This window comes from Macrobrachium rosenbergii, chromosome 54, assembly GCF_040412425.1.
Source record: "Macrobrachium rosenbergii isolate ZJJX-2024 chromosome 54, ASM4041242v1, whole genome shotgun sequence".
Lineage (NCBI taxonomy): Eukaryota > Metazoa > Arthropoda > Malacostraca > Decapoda > Palaemonidae > Macrobrachium > Macrobrachium rosenbergii.
In genome coordinates, this window is record NC_089794.1 from 22192983 (window position 1) to 22210993 (window position 18011).

Consider the following 18011-nt stretch of genomic DNA (forward strand, 5'->3'; position numbering starts at 1 on the left):
ACTGGAAAGTCGGGAGCGGCCTTCAGCTCTAATTGGCGATAGAAAGAAGAAGAAGAAAAATAAACCGCTGGACTAGCGCCCGCGCAGTATGACCAGAACGAAGATTAAAAAAAAAAGGTGCCACCAAACTTCGCGGAGCGGACGAACCGCGGCAGCAGCGTTCGCTAGGCTGAAACATTCTTTTCTCCTTTCCACGTTCTTATTTTTTTTTTCATAATATTTTTATCTCCTCTATTTTTCTTCGGTCCCCTTCAAGTTGTTGCAGCTGGTCGCCGAGTAGCGTCGTCACAGCAGCAGCAGCAGCAGTTAGAAACATTGTTTTTCCCCTCCCCAACTTTGCCCGTCTGGTAATATTGGAAGTCTCGCGGCAAACTTGTGGCAACACTGTGAAAGTTTAAATGAACACGACTCGTAACAGGCGGCTCTGTTTCTCTCTCTCTTTCTCTCTCTCTCTCTCTCTCTCTGTTGTTTCCCGTCCTCGTATACGCAGATTGGTGCCCCGTCTACAGACGGAAGTTGTTGTTCTTGTTTTTGGCCCAGTTTCGTTTCGGCAACGATTTCTAGAGATGTTTCAGGCAGGGACCTACTGGAAGAAGAATTTCTTCTGATTTTCTTTAGTTTTTCGTTTTCTGTGAAAGAAAGCTATTGAGATGGCTCCGTCTGTCCGTCCGCGCTTTTTCTGTCCGCCCTCAGATCTTAAAAACTACTGAGGCTAGAGGACTGCAAATTGGTATGTTGATCATCCACCCTCCAGTCATCAACATACCAAATTGTATATCCAATACAGATATTTTTGTCTACCACATTTTAACAACTAATTTGAACAAAGGCTTGGAGTTGGCGATCCCGAACTCCCATTCCTATATGTACTGAAATGAAGAATACTTTTACATCCATCACAACCGAAAAGTGAAAGTATTCTGACAAAAAAAAAAAAATGTCAGAAATTGCGCTTCTACAAGAGCAAAGCTTTTCAGACAGATTCTGACAATTTCTAGTTTTACGTCTGACGCCTCCCTCGTCCATCTTCTTTAGTTTGACCTACCGGTTTTGCAAAGCTGACACTGCTGACGAAAAAGAATCATTTCTACTGTGTTCTGTATTTTGAAATCTAGCTGAAAGGCTTTCGTGTGGGCAGATCTACCTTTTGTGAGGTGTTGGTGATTTCGAAGTCAATTTTGTCAAGTTAAATATGGAGAATGTTCCTCTCTCCTAAAAAATTGTTAGTTGAATACAAAATTTAGGCCAAAGGCCAGGCACTGGGACCTGTGAGGTCGTTCAAAGCTGAAACGGAAGTCGACAGTAAAAGGTCTGAAAGGCGTAACAGGAGGAAAACCTCAAAGCAGTTGCACTAGTCATCAATTGTTAGTAGGAGGTGGAAAGTAAGATGGAAGGAAGAGAATATGATAGGAGGTACAGTAAAAGGAACGACAGGGAGTTGCAGCTAGGAGCCGAAGGCATGCTGTAAAAAAATTTTAAGTAATGCCTACAGGGCACCGCATGAGGTGCACTGACGGCGCTACCCCAAACGGGGAAAAAACTGTTTGTTATTTAGTTTTCAAATTCCTTCATCCCTTGTTGGCTGACCGAGATTTTTTTTATTCTGTTGCTCTAATTTCATTCTGCTTTTCCGGAGCTGACGGTAAATTTCTGAAGCTGATATCACAGAAGTGATTCAGTTTGCTATGAGTTTTATCTTGGCCACAACTAAAATGTGCTGGATAGTTTGCCTAGTGCTGTTGTGGAATCCTCAGATCTCTTTTTCCTATGACCTCTCTCTCTCTCTCTCTCTCTCTCTCTCTCTCTCTCTCTCTCTCTGCAGGTTGATTTACTTTTGGAGCCCTCTTGGGTTTATAATAGTCTGTTGACTCTGTCCATACAGGTTTTCAGCTGAAATTTTAAAGAAAGAAAGAATCTCATCGGCTTATCAGAAGGAAATTGGGAGTTTCAATGATATCTGCTGCCGAAATCTACCGTCAGTTGAAACAAAAACAGATTACACAGCTTGGAAATGACCAGTCATCTTGAAACTGACCAGTCAGCTCTGAAATGAATAACCAGCTTGCAAATGTCCTGTCAGCCCGAAAATGACCAGTCATCTTGAAAGTCCGCCCAACTGTTGCACACTCTGCTCTCCTCACCCTCACTCACCTTCCCTCCCTCTCCCTCTCTCTCCTCTCATTTTGCCCTTCGCGAAGTCGTTCCAGGATCTCGACGCAGGTAAGTCGCGACTGGAGTTCCAGGGCCCTCGAGGAGGCGAAGATCAACAAGAGACTTTCGGGGAGAAAGTTTCCCTGACCCTGGATGTTGACACTCGGAGGCGCCCTCTCTCTCTCTCTCTCTCTCTCTCTCTCTCTCTCTCTCTCTCTCTCTCTCTCTCTCTCTCTCTCTCTCTCTCTCTCTCTCTCTCTCTCGGGCTGGAACGAGCGATTGTTTACACTTCCATCCACCTGGAATGTTGTTATCCCAAAGGGTGTTTATCGTTCCAGGATTCCTAGAGGTTTATATATATATATATATATATATATATATATATATATATATATATATATATGTGTGTGTGTGTGTGTGTGTGTGTGTGTGTGTGTATATATACATATATATATATGTGTGTGTGTAGAGAGAGAACGTTTTTCATTATATTTATCTATTTCAGCTAAGTTTCAGGGCAGTTTCTATTGGTCTGGAAGATTCAGGAGGGTCCACATCAGCCCTCTTGGGTCTTTTCACACCTTGCCAAGCAAGCTTACGGCATTTCGGCAAGAGCCCGTGCTGGTATAAGGCCTCTCAATTTAACCAACCACAGAGAGAGAGAGAGAGATTGTAAACAGATGTTGGGATGGGACATAAAGAGAAAGAGAGATTTATGTCAGTATGTGTGCAAGAGAGAGAGACTGATTGATTGATTTCTGTAGCCTGGCGTCAACACAACAATACCAATTTAAGATTTTCGTGCATGTTCCCCAGTGGTTCCTTAACGAAAACCCCGAGGCCTTCGGAACAGGCAATGCAAGGATTACCATTGGTTGCCCGAGACAGTTGCAGCGACAGAAACTCTTGGGTGCGACGGCCAGCGGCTGTTGCCTTACGAAGTCTGCCGGCGTGTCCACGTACTTTGTACTTGATTTGTACTTAAAACTGCAAGTTTTTTCTATATTTCGGTTCTTTCCCTTGTCCGTGTACTTGATTTGAGATGTTTTTGTACTTTGTACTTGACTTGTACTTGAAATTACAAGTTTCTTCTATATTTCTGTGAGTATCTTTCATCTCCCGTAAGTGGAAATACCCTCTATGCAAGTGAGAGAGAGAGAGAGAAACTTCCTTTGAGATGTTTTGACTTTGTACTTGAATTTACAAGTTTATATTCTAACATTTCGGTACTTATGATTCATCTTCCCTCTGGGGACAAACCCTTTACACACGTGCGTGGAAGAGAGAAAGAGAGAGAGAGAGAGAACCTTATCATAATCCTTCTAAGAGGTCAAACCATCTTTTGTCCAACGCGCCGTTCTCAATCTGTACCAATCTGGAGCAATTTGGAAACGCTGGTATATAGAGAGAGAGAGAGGGAGAGAAAGAGCGAGAGAGAGAGAGAGAGAGAGAGAGAGAGAGAGGAAGGCCAGAGGCAAAATTGGAAGATTATACAACGCCTTTTATGACGCAATCAGACCTAATAAAAGCAGAGGGGTTAGAACGGCTCTCCCCTTCCGAAGACAATTATTGTGAAAGGAAGCCAATATTCCTCTAAGGAAGAGATACAATGCTTCTTCTTCTTCTTCTTCTTCTTCTTCTTCTTCTTCTTCTTCTTCTTCTTCTTCTTCTCTCGATTTTTCTGGGAATTGAAAGACTGGGGTAGAGAAGAGGTAGGGAAGATTAGAAACAGTGGGTAAAGTTGATAAGTCGAGGTTAGGGGATTGGAAGAATTGTGTACAAAACGGTGGAAATGGTACGGGACATAAAAATGGCAATTTGTCAAGCTAATGACACTTAATTAAAGGACAATTATTTGCTTCACGATTTGGGTAGAGCAATCACACACACACATGTATATATATATATATATATATATATATATATATATATATATATATATATATATATATATATATATACATATATATTTAAATATGTGTATATATACACGTATATATTTATATATATATATATATATATATATATATATATATATATACTATATTTACAGTATATATATATATATATGTGTGTGTGTGTGTGTGTGTGTGTGCATGTGTCCATAACACGTGCATGTTGATAAGTCGTCCATAGTGTTACCATCCAACTCTAGCAGTCTGTAAATCATCACGTAGGATACGGGGAACAGGGATTACAGGCTAAACCTTTGAGAGTACTGTGAAAAACAAAATACCAGTTAAGCTTTCCTAAATCCCTAAGGTACCACATTTCAGATAAAGATTCAATTTAATCTCTATTAATGACTTTATACTTTTTTATCGCACTGAGTCACTCCATAGCTATATATCAGCAGAGTCGGTATCACTTTATACCTCTCTCTCTCTCTCTCTCTCTCTCTCTCTCTCTCTCTCTCTCTCTCTGTCTCGATGGCTGAGTGGTCTAAGGTCACTGTTCGTCGTTGGTCGCCAAAACCTGGCGGCAGTTCGAGTCCCCGAACTGGTGGCGAAGGAGTTATTGATTATGATTTCCCATGGGTGTGAGTTATTCCTTGATGTATAGTGGATTGGATGGTGAATGATATTTGTGGCTTAACATTTGTGACTACAGAAATGTCATGTTGTATGTGAATTATGCTACAAACAAACACACACAAATTTCATGTGTAAATATATATATATATATATATATATATATATATATATAAATGTATATATATGTGAATATATATATAGTATATATGTACATATACTCGTATATATATATATATATATATATATATATATATATATATATATATATATATATACTACTTCTAACCTATTAAAGACAAGAACCACTTTGTGCAATTAGAGTTGACTTTTCAATTATTCAACCATATTTCCGCCACTAACTAATGGAAAAATAATTCAAAAAGAAAAACAGATTAAAGTTAATTGCATAGGCATAGGTAAACATACTGAGTTAATGAAAACAAGACATAATCGTATGCCAGAAAAGTGACAAATGGCATCTTCAGTGTCCAAGCTTTTTCTGAAAAAACAAACATAGTTTAAAAAAAAGACACAAGCATAATGACAATTCCTCTCCACAAAACGGAAGATGAAACGCCAACACTTCAGAATGAAATGAAAATGAAGACAGGAATTCGGGTTGATGAGAGAGAGAGAAAAAGAAAATAAAAGATAACTGGGTCAAAACATCTGGGAAACGCTGGCAACAGCCATGGAGCCTAATAATAGCTGATAATTTCTTAATACTGGAAACTCAAAAATACTTTCTTTTTTTTTTTTTTTACTTTCTGAAAGTTGAAAAGAGGCGTATTTTACTTTCTCCTTATTGCAGAAACGCTCTATGAATAACTGAAGGCTTAGAAAAGAGAAATTAAAAGGAATTAGAGAGAAAAAAAAGGGATTGTTTCGCCACTTGTAAGAAAAAAAAAAGAAAATTTGAGAAAATCCGAACAAGGAGAGAATTCCAAAGCTTGCCAGCAGATGTTTAGGAACTAACTGTATCTGGCATCGTGATGAGAGACGTGGTGGCTCAACGGGTGTTACGTGGGTTCCTGAAGAGAGGAGGGTCCTAGCTATTTTGCTCAGGGGACTTATGACTGGTCATAGAAAACGGAGCGTAGGAGGGACAACTTACCTATTTAGTCAGAGGGAACAACAAGCGAGTTATCAAGAGTAAAAAGTGCAACACAGTAAAATGGACTTTTATATTTAATTCTGGAGAACAACAGCCAATATAATAAAGTTTAAAATGAAAAAGGACAAGAAAATATGGGGAGAACATCCTGCATTTAAAATATTTGGATGCCTCAGACCCCTATGCATTTACAATTGCGGGAAAGTTCAAGCTAACCTTGAGTGGAGAAACGGCAGACGACTGAGGAAAGAAACAGAATTCAACACTTTTCAAGGACATATTGAAGCCTGAAGTCTGTAAATTATTATAAAAAAAAAACAGTTCATCACAATTCAAGCTAACATTGAAGCCTGAAATCTACATCTGCTTCCAGAAACAGCAAACGCACCCAGAAATCTGAACAGCTGTAATCATCAACTCTGAAGTGGTATCTGCATCTGTATTTGGCAAAAGCAAATGTATCCAGAGATTTGAGCAGCTGTAATTATCAACTCTGAAGTGGGATCTACAACTGTATTTAGCCAAAGCAAATGTATCCAGAGATCTGAACAGCTGTAATTATCAACTCTGAAGTGGGATCTGCATCTGTATTTAGCCAAAGCAAATGTATCCAGAGATCTGAACCGCTGTAATCTTGGACTCTGAAGTGGTATCTGCATCTGTATTTATCAAAAGCAAATGCATCCAGAAATATGAACAGCTGTAATTATCAACTCTGAAGTGGAATCTGCTTCTGTATTTATCAGAAGCAAATGCATCCAGAGATCTGAACAGCTGTAATCTTCGACTCTGAGGTAGGATCTGCATCTGTTTTCAGAAACAGCAAATGCATTCAGGCATCTGACCAGCTGTACTCTTGGACTCTGAAGTGGTGTCTTCATCTGTATTTAGCAAAAGGAAATGCATCCAGAGAAATGAACAGCGGTAATTTATTAGAAAGGTCATTTACTATTTATTTTTATCACAGAGTGTCTTTAAAAATATACCTCCGTCGTTGAAAAAAGCATGATAAGCCTGATAAGAGGAGGAAGAACCGGCAGCGAAGGGTTAATTTCCTTAGCAGCGAGATACGCAAATCCGGCACATTATATTTAAATCTGCTTATCACGTCGACTCCTACTCAGTTCTGCCTTGGAAGTTGCACAGTGGAAAAATCGGATTCCTCACTTCGTTGGTCCCTGTTCAAGGTATTTCAGTGTGGACTGTCTTGCTAAATTCTGGCATTTAATTCTGGCATTACTTGAAGTTGCGCAGTGAATGAGTGTGGGTTGCCTTGCTAAATTCTGGCATTTAATTCTAGCGTTTAATTCTGGCATTATTTGAAGCTGCACAGTGAAGGGGTGTGGATTGTCTTGCTAAATTCTGGCATTTAATTCTGGCATTTATTCTGGCATTATTTGAAGTTGCACAGAGTGATCTTCGTCATTCCGTTGGTCCCTGTTCAAGGACTGTCTTGCTAAATTCTGGCATTTAATTCTGGCATTACTTGAAGTTGCGCAGTGAATGAGTGTGGGTTGTCTTGCTAAATTCTGGCATTTAATTCTAGCGTTTAATTCTGGCATTATTTGAAGCTGCACAGTGAAGGGGTGTGGATTGTCTTGCTAAATTCTGGCATTTAATTCTGGCATTTATTCTGGCATTCTTTGAAGTTGCACAGAGTGATCTTCGTCATTCCGTTGGTCCCCGTTTTAGGGTGGATTGTCCCACCAAATTGTAGCATCTAATTCTGGCATTTAATTCTGGCGTTGTTTCAAGACAGTGAAAAGGACCGGTACGATCAGGGGACGTGGAAGTTGAAAAAGACATAGCAGTATATAAGCATCTAAATGCATTTTCGTCGATTCCTAGAGAAACGTAGTGAATCTTAGGTGTGATGTTTTTCTTTTCTCTTCAAAGATTTGCGGTGGATGCATTGTGAAGCAAGGCAAAAGAGTGCATAATAAGTACACATACACACACACACACATATATATGTGTGTGTGTGTGTGTGTGTGTGTGTACGTAAAACGGTAGATAATTCGAATGACACAGGAACTAGAAAGAAAGGGTCCAGCGTCCAAAAAATGAGTGTGTGCGCAAGTTTCAAGAACAACACATTGTTTCGTCTGGGCTTTCGCACAATACTCATCCTTAGTTCACTCACTGGAAATTATTTCAAATTAATTCCTTCTTTAAGGGGAGAATTTTTTTTTTTTTTTTCGAGGAAAAATTAACGACCTTGAATCACCTCCATTGATATTGCACACTGTTTGATTTACAGCGTCGCTGATAAGAAAGAAGCCAGGTTAATTATGATTTTGTAAGTGACAAGATTTTAGTTTTTTAATATGAATTTGTAAGTGACAAGATTTTATTTTTTTTTTAGAAATGAATTTGTAAGTGACAAGTTTCTGTTTTTTTCAATATGAATTTGTAAGTGACAAGTGTCAGTTTTTTTTTTTGTTAATTATGAATTTGTAAGTGACAGGATGTCAGTTTTTTTTATATGAATTTGTAAGTGACAAGATTTCAGTTTTTTGTTGATTATGAATTTGTAAGTGACAAGTTTCAGTTTTTTTTTAATATGAATTTGTAAGTGACAAGATTTCAGTTTTTTTAAATATGAATTTGTAAGTGACACGATTTCAATTTTTTCAAATATGAATTTGTAAGTGACAAGTTTTTATTTTTTTTAATATGAATTTGTAAGTGACAAGGTTTCAGTTTTTTAATATGAATTTGTAAGTGACAAGTTTCAGTTTTTTCTTAATATGAATTTGTAAGTGGCAAGGTTTCAGTTTTTTAATATGAATTTGTAAGTGACAAGTTTCAGTTTTTTTTAATATCAATTTGTAAGTGACAAGTTTCAGTTTTTTCAAATATGAATTTGTAAGTGACAAGTTTCAGTTTTTTCAAATATGAATTTGTAAGTGACAAGCTTCAGTTTTTTTCAAATATGAATTTGTAAGTGACAAGTTTCAGGTTTTTTTCATATATGAATTTGTAAGTGACAAGTTTCAGTTTTTTCCAAATATGAATTTGTAAGTGACAAGTTTCAGTTGTTTTCAAATATGAATTTGTAAGTGACAAGTTTCAGTTTTTTTCAGATATGAATTTGTAAGTGACAAGTTTCAGTTTTTTTTCAAATATGAATTTGTAAGTGACAAGTTTCAGTTTTTTCAGATATGAATTTGTAAGTGACAAGTTTCAGTTTTTTCAAATATGAATTTGTAAGTGACAAGTTTCAGTTTTTTTCAGATATGAATTTGTAAGTGACAAGTTTCAGTTTTTTTTCAGATATGAATTTGTAAGTGACAAGTTTCAGTTTTTTTTCAGATATGAATTTGTAAGTGACAAGTTTCAGTTTTTTTCAAATATGAATTTGTAAGTGACAAGTTTCAGTTTTTTTTTCAGATATGAATTTGTAAGTGACAAGTTTCAGTTTTTTCCAAATATGAATTTGTAAGTGACAAGTTTCAGTTTTTTCCAAATATGAATTTGTAAGTGACAAGTTTCAGTTTTTTTCAGATATGAATTTGTAAGTGACAAGTTTCAGTTTTTTCCAAATATGAATTTGTAAGTGACAAGTTTCAGTTTTTTTTCAAATATGAATTTGTAAGTGACAAGTTTCAGTTTTTTTCAGATATGAATTTGTAAGTGACAAGTTTCAGTTTTTTCCAAATATGAATTTGTAAGTGACAAGTTTCAGTTTTTTCCAAATATGAATTTGTAAGTGACAAGTTTCAGTTTTTTCAAATATGAATTTGTAAGTGACAAGTTTCAGTTTTTTTCAGATATGAATTTGTAAGTGACAAGTTTCAGTTTTTTTCAAATATGAATTTGTAAGTGACAAGTTTCAGTTTTTTTCAAATATGAATTTGTAAGTGACAAGTTTCAGTTTTTTCAAATATGAATTTGTAAGTGACAAGTTTCAGTTTTTTTTCAAATATGAATTTGTAAGTGACAAGTTTCAGTTTTTTTCAAATATGAATTTGTAAGTGACAAGTTTCAGTTTTTTCAAATATGAATTTGTAAGTGACAAGTTTCAGTTTTTTTTCAAATATGAATTTGTAAGTGACAAGTTTCAGTTTTTTTCAAATATGAATTTGTAAGTGACAAGTTTCAGTTTTTTCAAATATGAATTTGTAAGTGACAAGTTTCAGTTTTTTTTCAAATATGAATTTGTAAGTGACAAGTTTCAGTTTTTTCAAATATGAATTTGTAAGTGACAAGTTTCAGTTTTTTCAAATATGAATTTGTAAGTGACAAGTTTCAGTTTTTTTTCAAATATGAATTTGTAAGTGACAAGTTCCAGTTTTTTCAAATACGAATTTGTAAGTGACAAGATTTCAGTTATTTTCGCGATAATTAATGTCTACTTATAACTTTACACTTTTTGTGATAAGAGGCCACTTTAAATATGAACTTGCAAGTGAACCGAACTGAATATAGAATTTAGGCCAAAGGCCAAGCACTGGAACCTATGAGGTCATTCAGCGCTGAAACGGAAATTGAGAATAAGAGGTTTGAAAGGTGTAACAGGAGGAAACCCTCAAATCAGTTGCACTATGAAAGAAGGTACAGCAAAAGGAACGAAAGGGGTTGCAGCTAGGGGTCTAAGGAAGGCGCGCTGCAAAGAACCTTAAGTAATGCCTACAGTGCACCGCATGAGGTACACTGACGGCACTACCTCCTTACGGGGAGCCTGAACTACGAGACATCGACAGAAATATAGCAAACAGCTACGAAAATATTATTCAGAAGAAGAGCCCTATTCATATGAAACAAGCCCACCACAGGGGCCACTGACCTGAAATTCAAGCTTCCAAAGAATATTATGGCGTTTTTGAAAGAAGTCACAGAAGATAATAAGAAATATAGAAAGAAGGGAAATGAATAAATAAGTAAATAGTGGAAATACAAATAGATTATGAAAGTACAAGGAGAATTGTTTAAGGGTATAGCAATGCGCTGCATCAGCTAGCGAAGAAATTCTTTGAAAAAATCCCCGCAGTGGGGTAGCGCCGTCAGTGCATCTCACGTGGTGCACTGTAGGCTTTACTAAAGGCTCTTTGCAGCGTCTCTTCGGCCCTTAGATGCAATCCCTCTCATTCCTTTTACTATACCTCCGTTCATATTCTCTGTCTTCCATCTCGGTATCCACCCTCTCAACAAATATTTCATAGTGCAACTGCTTTGAGATTTTCCTCCTGTTACACCTGTCAGACCTCTTACTCTCAATTTCCAGCGTTGAATGACCTCATAGGTCCCAGTGCTTGAATAGAAGAAAATAGATCTTCTTTCAAGCCCCAAAGGAAAAACAAAACATGGACGCTAATACCACAGGCACGCCTGAACTTAGGACCTCAAATATTTCCTCAGAATATTTTCGGGTCATTTACCGACGCGAAGAAGACACTATTTTGCTTTTTTGCTTTTATTCTTTTTTTTGTTCCTTCGCTGCTTTTTCATAAATTTCCATGAATTCAAACTTTTGTGAGGTGAGTTGTGGCCCCCCTCCGGAAGCTCGTAAATTTCTGGGGCGCCTTCGGAGACGCCCTGGATTTTTCCTCTCTTGGATAAACTGAGGGGGAGAGCAAAAAGGAAAAACGGGTACTGGTGCCTGAGGAATACGATGCGAAATATATTCACGTCCGCTTAATGTTTCTTCATTTTTCTGCGTGATTTGCGGTTTAGTGCTTGAAGGTATTCTGTCGAATGTGTAAGGGGTTTCATGTGTATGTATGTATGCATATGTATGTGTATACATATATGTATATATATATATCTGCATATATATATACATGTATATATGTAAGTATATAAATATATATACATATGTACGTGTAATTATAACAGCCAAAATGGTCTCTGAACCTCTCGAATTCTTCACGCTTTTTGGATCCGCTTGTCACTGCAAAGCCTGAGATCCAGATGCAAGAAATATGAAGCAATTCTGATGTCCGGTAGCCGATATATATATATATACAGTGCCTCCTGTCTCAGCTCATCAAAATCTTACATTGGCACCTTCTTTCAGGCGGTCCTGTTCCGGAAATGAATTTGGGCCACTTCCTGGTCCTGCTGATGACGGCAGAGGCGGTGATGTCGGGAAACGTCAGGACTACAGAACCTACAGTAACTGAAGCCTCTGTAGATTCTCCTTTCTGTAGGCTCGTAGGCAGCCACCTTCACTGTGACTTCAAGAACTATGATTATGTAGGTGAAGAGTGATGTCAGTGTTGTAGATTCTATTATGTATATGTATGTATATGTATATGTATGTATATGTATATGTATATGTATATATATATTATATATATATATATATATATATATTTAGATATAAATTTGTATATACATATATGTCTAAACACACACAAACACATATACATATATATATATATATATATATGTAGAATCTACTGGTCACTTTTACCAGACACATATGTAATTCTAATAGCCACAATGCCCTCTTAACTTCTCGAATTCTTCGCACTGTTTTGGATATGCTTGTAACTACAAAGCCGTAAGATCCAAACGCAAGAAATTGAAGAGACTGTGATGGCCGTTTCCCGCGACCGGCCATCACAGTCTCTTCATTTCTTGCGCTTGGATCTTACGCCTTTGTAGTTACAAGCATATCCAAAAAAGCGCGAAGAATTCGCGAAGTTATGAGGGCATTGTGGCTGTTAGAATTACACACATATATATATATATATATATATATATATATATATATATATATATATATATATATATATGTATGTATGTATAAAATATACATATATATACATTATATATATATATATATATATATATATATATATATATTTAATATATACATATATATAAATACATACTGTATATACACACACATATATATTTAATATATTAATTTTACAATAACACCCTAAAGTCTTAGAAAAGCCTTGAAAACGACTTGTACTTCAGCAAACACTCATTTAAGCCAAACTAATATCTAATCAGCAGACCCAATAAATCTTTCCAGAGTTAAAGGGTTCTGTTTTGCACGCTTCTTCTTATCAGTAAGAAAGTGATAAGGTGTTAAAACCTCTGTCTTCAAATCCCTTAAACCTCGTCTTTCCACTGACCAGACACTTGCGGCTGATAATACCTTTTGTAACACAAAAAGTTATTACAAACAGTTACAGAAAACTGATAATTCAGTTTCGTCGTCAGGCGCACCTTCCTGTTTGGTGAAAAACTGATCCCTTTCCCCCGCAGGAGGGTATTGGTTTTAGTGCACTGTAGGCATGACTCAAGGTTCCTCGCGGCGTCCCTTAGGCCCCTAGCTGCAGCCCCTTTCATTCCGTTTACCGTACCTCCGTTCATAGTCTCTTTATTCCATCTTACTTTCCTCGGTGCTCTCCTAACAATTGTTTCATAGTGCACCTACATGTAGAAGGTTTTCCTCCTGTTACACCTTTCAAACTACCTACTCTCAGTTTCCGTTTCAGCGCCGACTGACCTCATCTCAGGTCCCAGGCCTGAATTCTACAGTATATTCCCGTTCCTTAATTGGTCTTTTCATAGGTCAGTTTTTTTTTTTTTCTCTCTCTCTCTCTCTTGTTTAATAGAAATGTCTGTTTTGTTCGCAAGTGTGGAATCTCCCTACGATGGCCTTTTCAAGTTGAAAATACTTAGGAGAGTGTATTAATTTTTTCTTTCTTTAAATCTTCAGCTGAAAATCTTTTTGAACAGTCAGCAAACTTACATAAACTCAAGAGGGTTCCAAAAGGAAATCAACCTGCACAGAGAGAGAGAGAGAGAGAGAGAGAGAGAGAGAGAGAGAGAGAGAGAGAGAGAGAGAGAGAGAGAGAGAGAGAGACAAGTTATAGAAATAAGTGGCAAAATAAAATGAGAAAATAGTAAATAAAACCGATACACTTGACATTCAGGAGACGTCAGCAGCAGCAGCGGACGGCAGTACAGAGCTGGAATGAATTAGCTCCTCTCTTCAGTATCTGGAAGACAGAAGATTCCACAACCGCACCAGGCTAAACATTTAACACATTTTAGTTGTAGCCATGATAAAACTGTTAGCAAACTGAGTCGTATTTAATCCTGAAGCTTTTGTTGCGTGTAAACAGTGCAAGACGATAACATTTAGCTCCTAGTGGGATATGACAAGCTTAATATTTGTTTATCTAACTTAGGATCAAAGTTATTTACAGTCTAGAACTCATGCATGACTGTGCTGAATTATATAGCCAGATTTGGTCCTTGTCATATTATTATTATTATTATTATTATTATTATTATTATTATTCAAAGGATAAACTCCTATTCACATGGAACATATTTGGAATTATTATATAGATATTAATTCCAAATAGTTCACCTCCACTTCATGACATATTACATAACTCAGATTTTTTTTAAAAGCAACTTCAAATACATTTTAGTCAAAGTGGAGTTTGAGTAACTGATAAGATAAGGCAGATCATATTATTACTTAATATAATATCAAACTCTTGACAGATATAGGCCTCCTGCATGCCTAAATCATGATGGAATTTACACACAAATGTAAGAGCAGAATTTACATACAAGGGCAACAGAGTAAATTTGGTGAAACAGATTCCATTTATTCCTTAGTTTTGTATTTTAGATATGTGTAAAAGGCAGTCGTTTGCACGCATGCGCGTGCGCACAAACCCTTACAGATTGCGTCACTGGTACCGTGTGGTCTCTGTGTTTATATATATATATATATATATATATATATATATATATATATATATATATATATATATATATATATATATTCTTCTGACTCACGTCGGGATCGAACCCAGGTCTCTCAGGTGGAAAGCAAGGGCGTTACCCACTGGGCCATACAAGTCTAAAAGAAGTTGGGTAACGCCCTTGCTTTCCACCTGAGAGACCTGGGTTCGATCCCCGACGTGAGTCAGAAATTTATTTCTGTTCCACACGTGATTGTGTGTTGATGATTTCTATATATATATATATATATATATATATATATATATATATATATATATCTATATATATATATATATATGAGGGTGCATAGTTCCAGTTATAATGTCAAACATTAGGCCTACAGTTGCACAAATTAATTTTTCACGTCACAGGCCTAACCAGTCAATTAATAGAAAATTATGGCAGGCGGTGAGCCTGTGATACGAATTAATAACCATTTTTATAATTACTTGTATCAGTACTCGAGAGTTAGTCCTATATATACAGAGCAATGGAGAAAGTCATTAGTTCCACCAAAAGCGTTAGGCCTAATTCCAATATTCCTACGGGGTATTTTGTGATGTATCATAAATTATATTACATATACTGAACAATACAACGCTGTTATTAGTTCTACAAAAAGCATTAGGCCAAAACCCATTATTTCCGCTACTTTGTGATATACGATGACCCATTATTTCTACTCACCAGACAGTCCAGGTGGGGCAGTCTTCTGCAAACTCAGTCGAGAGAGTCATCGTCCGTTCCGCTCCGAGAGTCGAGGTCGGAGTTGACATCTGCGTCAATCTTTCCTTCGTGGACGTCCTTCGTGTAACCCTCCAGCAGTATGGCGCCCTGGGTAGCCACTACAGCCCTGCGAGGACCTGCCAGGACATGAATATTATCATCCACAACTCTTCGGTTGAGAGACTTCCTGAAAACACTCGCGGGATATCGGTGACGTCGTCGTACATCAGACACCTGACGCTGCCTCGTCTGCTGGGGTACATAGTCTCGACAACGTCAGTCTTCGGCGTCGCTGACGTAAACGAACCAGTTGCTAACCAAGTCTTATATTTCAAGGACTCTGTCATCCAGAACCTGACGAGGCTAGAACTGACTTCGAAAACGAGCTTTTACCTCGTCAACACGACGGTTCTTCATCATAGGCCTGGGGCCTTGTCATTCGGTAATGGTTCTTCGCTCTACGTCATCAGAAGTGACGGTTTTAACTTAAATGGAGCTATAGACTTGAAACCCGGCTCTACAGTGAATATTTACAGCCGTGCTGGTGAAGTCAGCTTTGTGGCGTCTAGTTTAAATCAATCAGGGAACATAACAAGTGCCAGTCACGATTTAACTCAGAATCTAACTGAGAGGTTTCTTATAACTCATGAACCCCTATCAGAAGACATTACTTATGTGTTTGTTCTTCTCGTTCTCCTGTTGCTCCCAGGGAATGTGTATCTTTGTATTTGTCTCGTTAGATCAATGGCTGGGTCTTCTACCTTCGTAAACTATCTGTTAATGAATGAGAAGACCAGTAAATGAGGCAGATGTTGTCAGCAATCTAACTATTACTTTCATTCAAATGTTGCATTCTTGTAGCACAAGGCTGAAGGCCACTTTATTGGTCACAGCTTCTAGTGGATAAAAGGGCCTTGTATGAAGAAAAGCCAAAAAAAAAAGTGAGAATGAAATGGATCTCATTCAAGTGAAATGCTGCTGTAGTCTTGTATATCTGTGTGTAGACCCCAACACATTGCATCACCTTCTACATCCTATGATGGAACAACAAAGACTGAACTTCCACACAAGCACGTGCCTTTTAACTATGCTGAAACCATGACATTATTCACTTAATCATACTGAATTTGTCTCAGGAAAAAGACAAACACTTGGTTCTGGATACAGATCACATATTGTGTAGAGGCCCGGCCTGTGTTTTATGCCCACAGAGTTGGCTGTTCAGAGTCTGCTCGTCAAAGTTTCACAGACCAATTAAAGCAGAAAATTTTGAGCTTACCCGGAGAAAGGACGTTTCCAAAAGTATATTAATCTGCAGGACTACAGGAACATTCAGATGGGATAATACTGGAAAGACCAGCTGGCCTAAAACTCAGTGAAGCAAAAGATCTGTAAACAGAGGCAGGTTATGCTCAGCACAGTTCTCTGTTTAACCGTTACGCCTTTGAGGCTTCTGAACTTTGTTTCAGTGATATGAAATGAACTTCGTGTGGGACCTTGCAATCAAGAGACCAAGAAGAAGTGCCAAGGAGGGTAATATCTACAATTCATTCAGAGAACCACCCAAGTTTCCCCTTTAGGAAAACCGCTATCACCAAATATAAGGAGGGCATCAGATGTCATAGCCAGTCCTTGCTAATTGTTGGCACTTCTAAACCCTCTAAGGTGAGCTAGTATTCATAATTTCAGTCTGGGTGAATAGAACACCCATCGGAGAGTTCATCTCTAACAGGGGGTCGCCAAAACTCCTTCTAGGAATGTTCAGCCACAGGACAAAACACAGAAAGGCCGCCAGAGGTCAGTTTTTCATAGAAAGTAGACATTTAATACACTACGGTGGACCTGTTTGAGACTCCCACCCCAATAAGAAAAGAATTTAAGATTCTGTGACGTGAGAATCATCCAGTAATTTGTATCTAAAAGGGAAAGTGAAGAATCAACGTACTGCATGTACAAAGGAGTATTTACGCTGCAGAAGTCGTTATGATTCAGGAGTTGGAAACCACCATAGATGCCTCATATCTACTGTGCTATTCTGCCCTTAAGCGGAAAACTTCAGTATCTGCAAAATTTTAGAAATTGAGATATGCCACCTATTGGGCTCTTGAAATACTAATACACAAGTTACTGCGGTTTCAGAATGATTCTTTAATGCTTTATTTAGTGGGTCCCATTTGCAGCATCTGCAAAATCAGTAGTAAGGCAAGGGAAAACTGCAGTATGTACCATTTTTCTCATTTTTGTATCTTTGCAGATACTGCAGTCTTCCATTTTAGGGTAGCAGTGTATCATGTGGACTAGTGCCACTGTCCACAGACACATAGGAAAGGTTAACAGATTTACCTTCTGTTTTGTAGAAAGGAAAATAAAATCAATCAAACGTTATGTGATTTTGATTTCAGTGGTTACAGTCCATTCCTTTGACGGAGGCAATTTGACACCGGTCGTCAAAATGAGAAACAAATAACATTCAGATCTGGAAAGGAAAGCTTACTCTCTCTCCCCCCCTCTCTCTCTCTCTCTTCCTGGGGGTGTGCGTGCGTGTGCCGATCTCTCTCTCTCTCTCTCTCTCTTCCTGTGTGTGTCTGTCAGCCTATCTCTCTCTCTCTTTTCCTGGGTGTGTGCGTGTGTCTGTAACAGCCTATCCCTCTCTCTCTCTTCCTGGGGATGTGAGTGAGTTTGTATCAGCCTATCTCTCTCTCTTTCCCTCGTGTAGTCACTTTAACTCAAGACACAAACAAAATTTCGTGAACTTA

The 18011-nt window shown here is 37.6% G+C and overlaps 1 protein-coding gene across 1 annotated transcript; it reads left to right on the forward strand.

Moving 5' to 3' along the window:
* Window positions 1–6936: 6936 nt before the first annotated feature.
* LOC136834855 (uncharacterized) lies at window positions 6937–17640 on the forward strand. The gene is made up of 3 exons (XM_067097647.1): window positions 6937–6986; window positions 11819–11997; window positions 15220–17640. The coding sequence occupies exons 2-3, from the start codon at window positions 11836–11838 to the stop codon at window positions 16057–16059; spliced, it is 1002 nt and encodes a 333-aa protein (XP_066953748.1). The 5' UTR covers window positions 6937–6986; window positions 11819–11835; the 3' UTR covers window positions 16060–17640.
* Window positions 17641–18011: the final 371 nt, after the last annotated feature.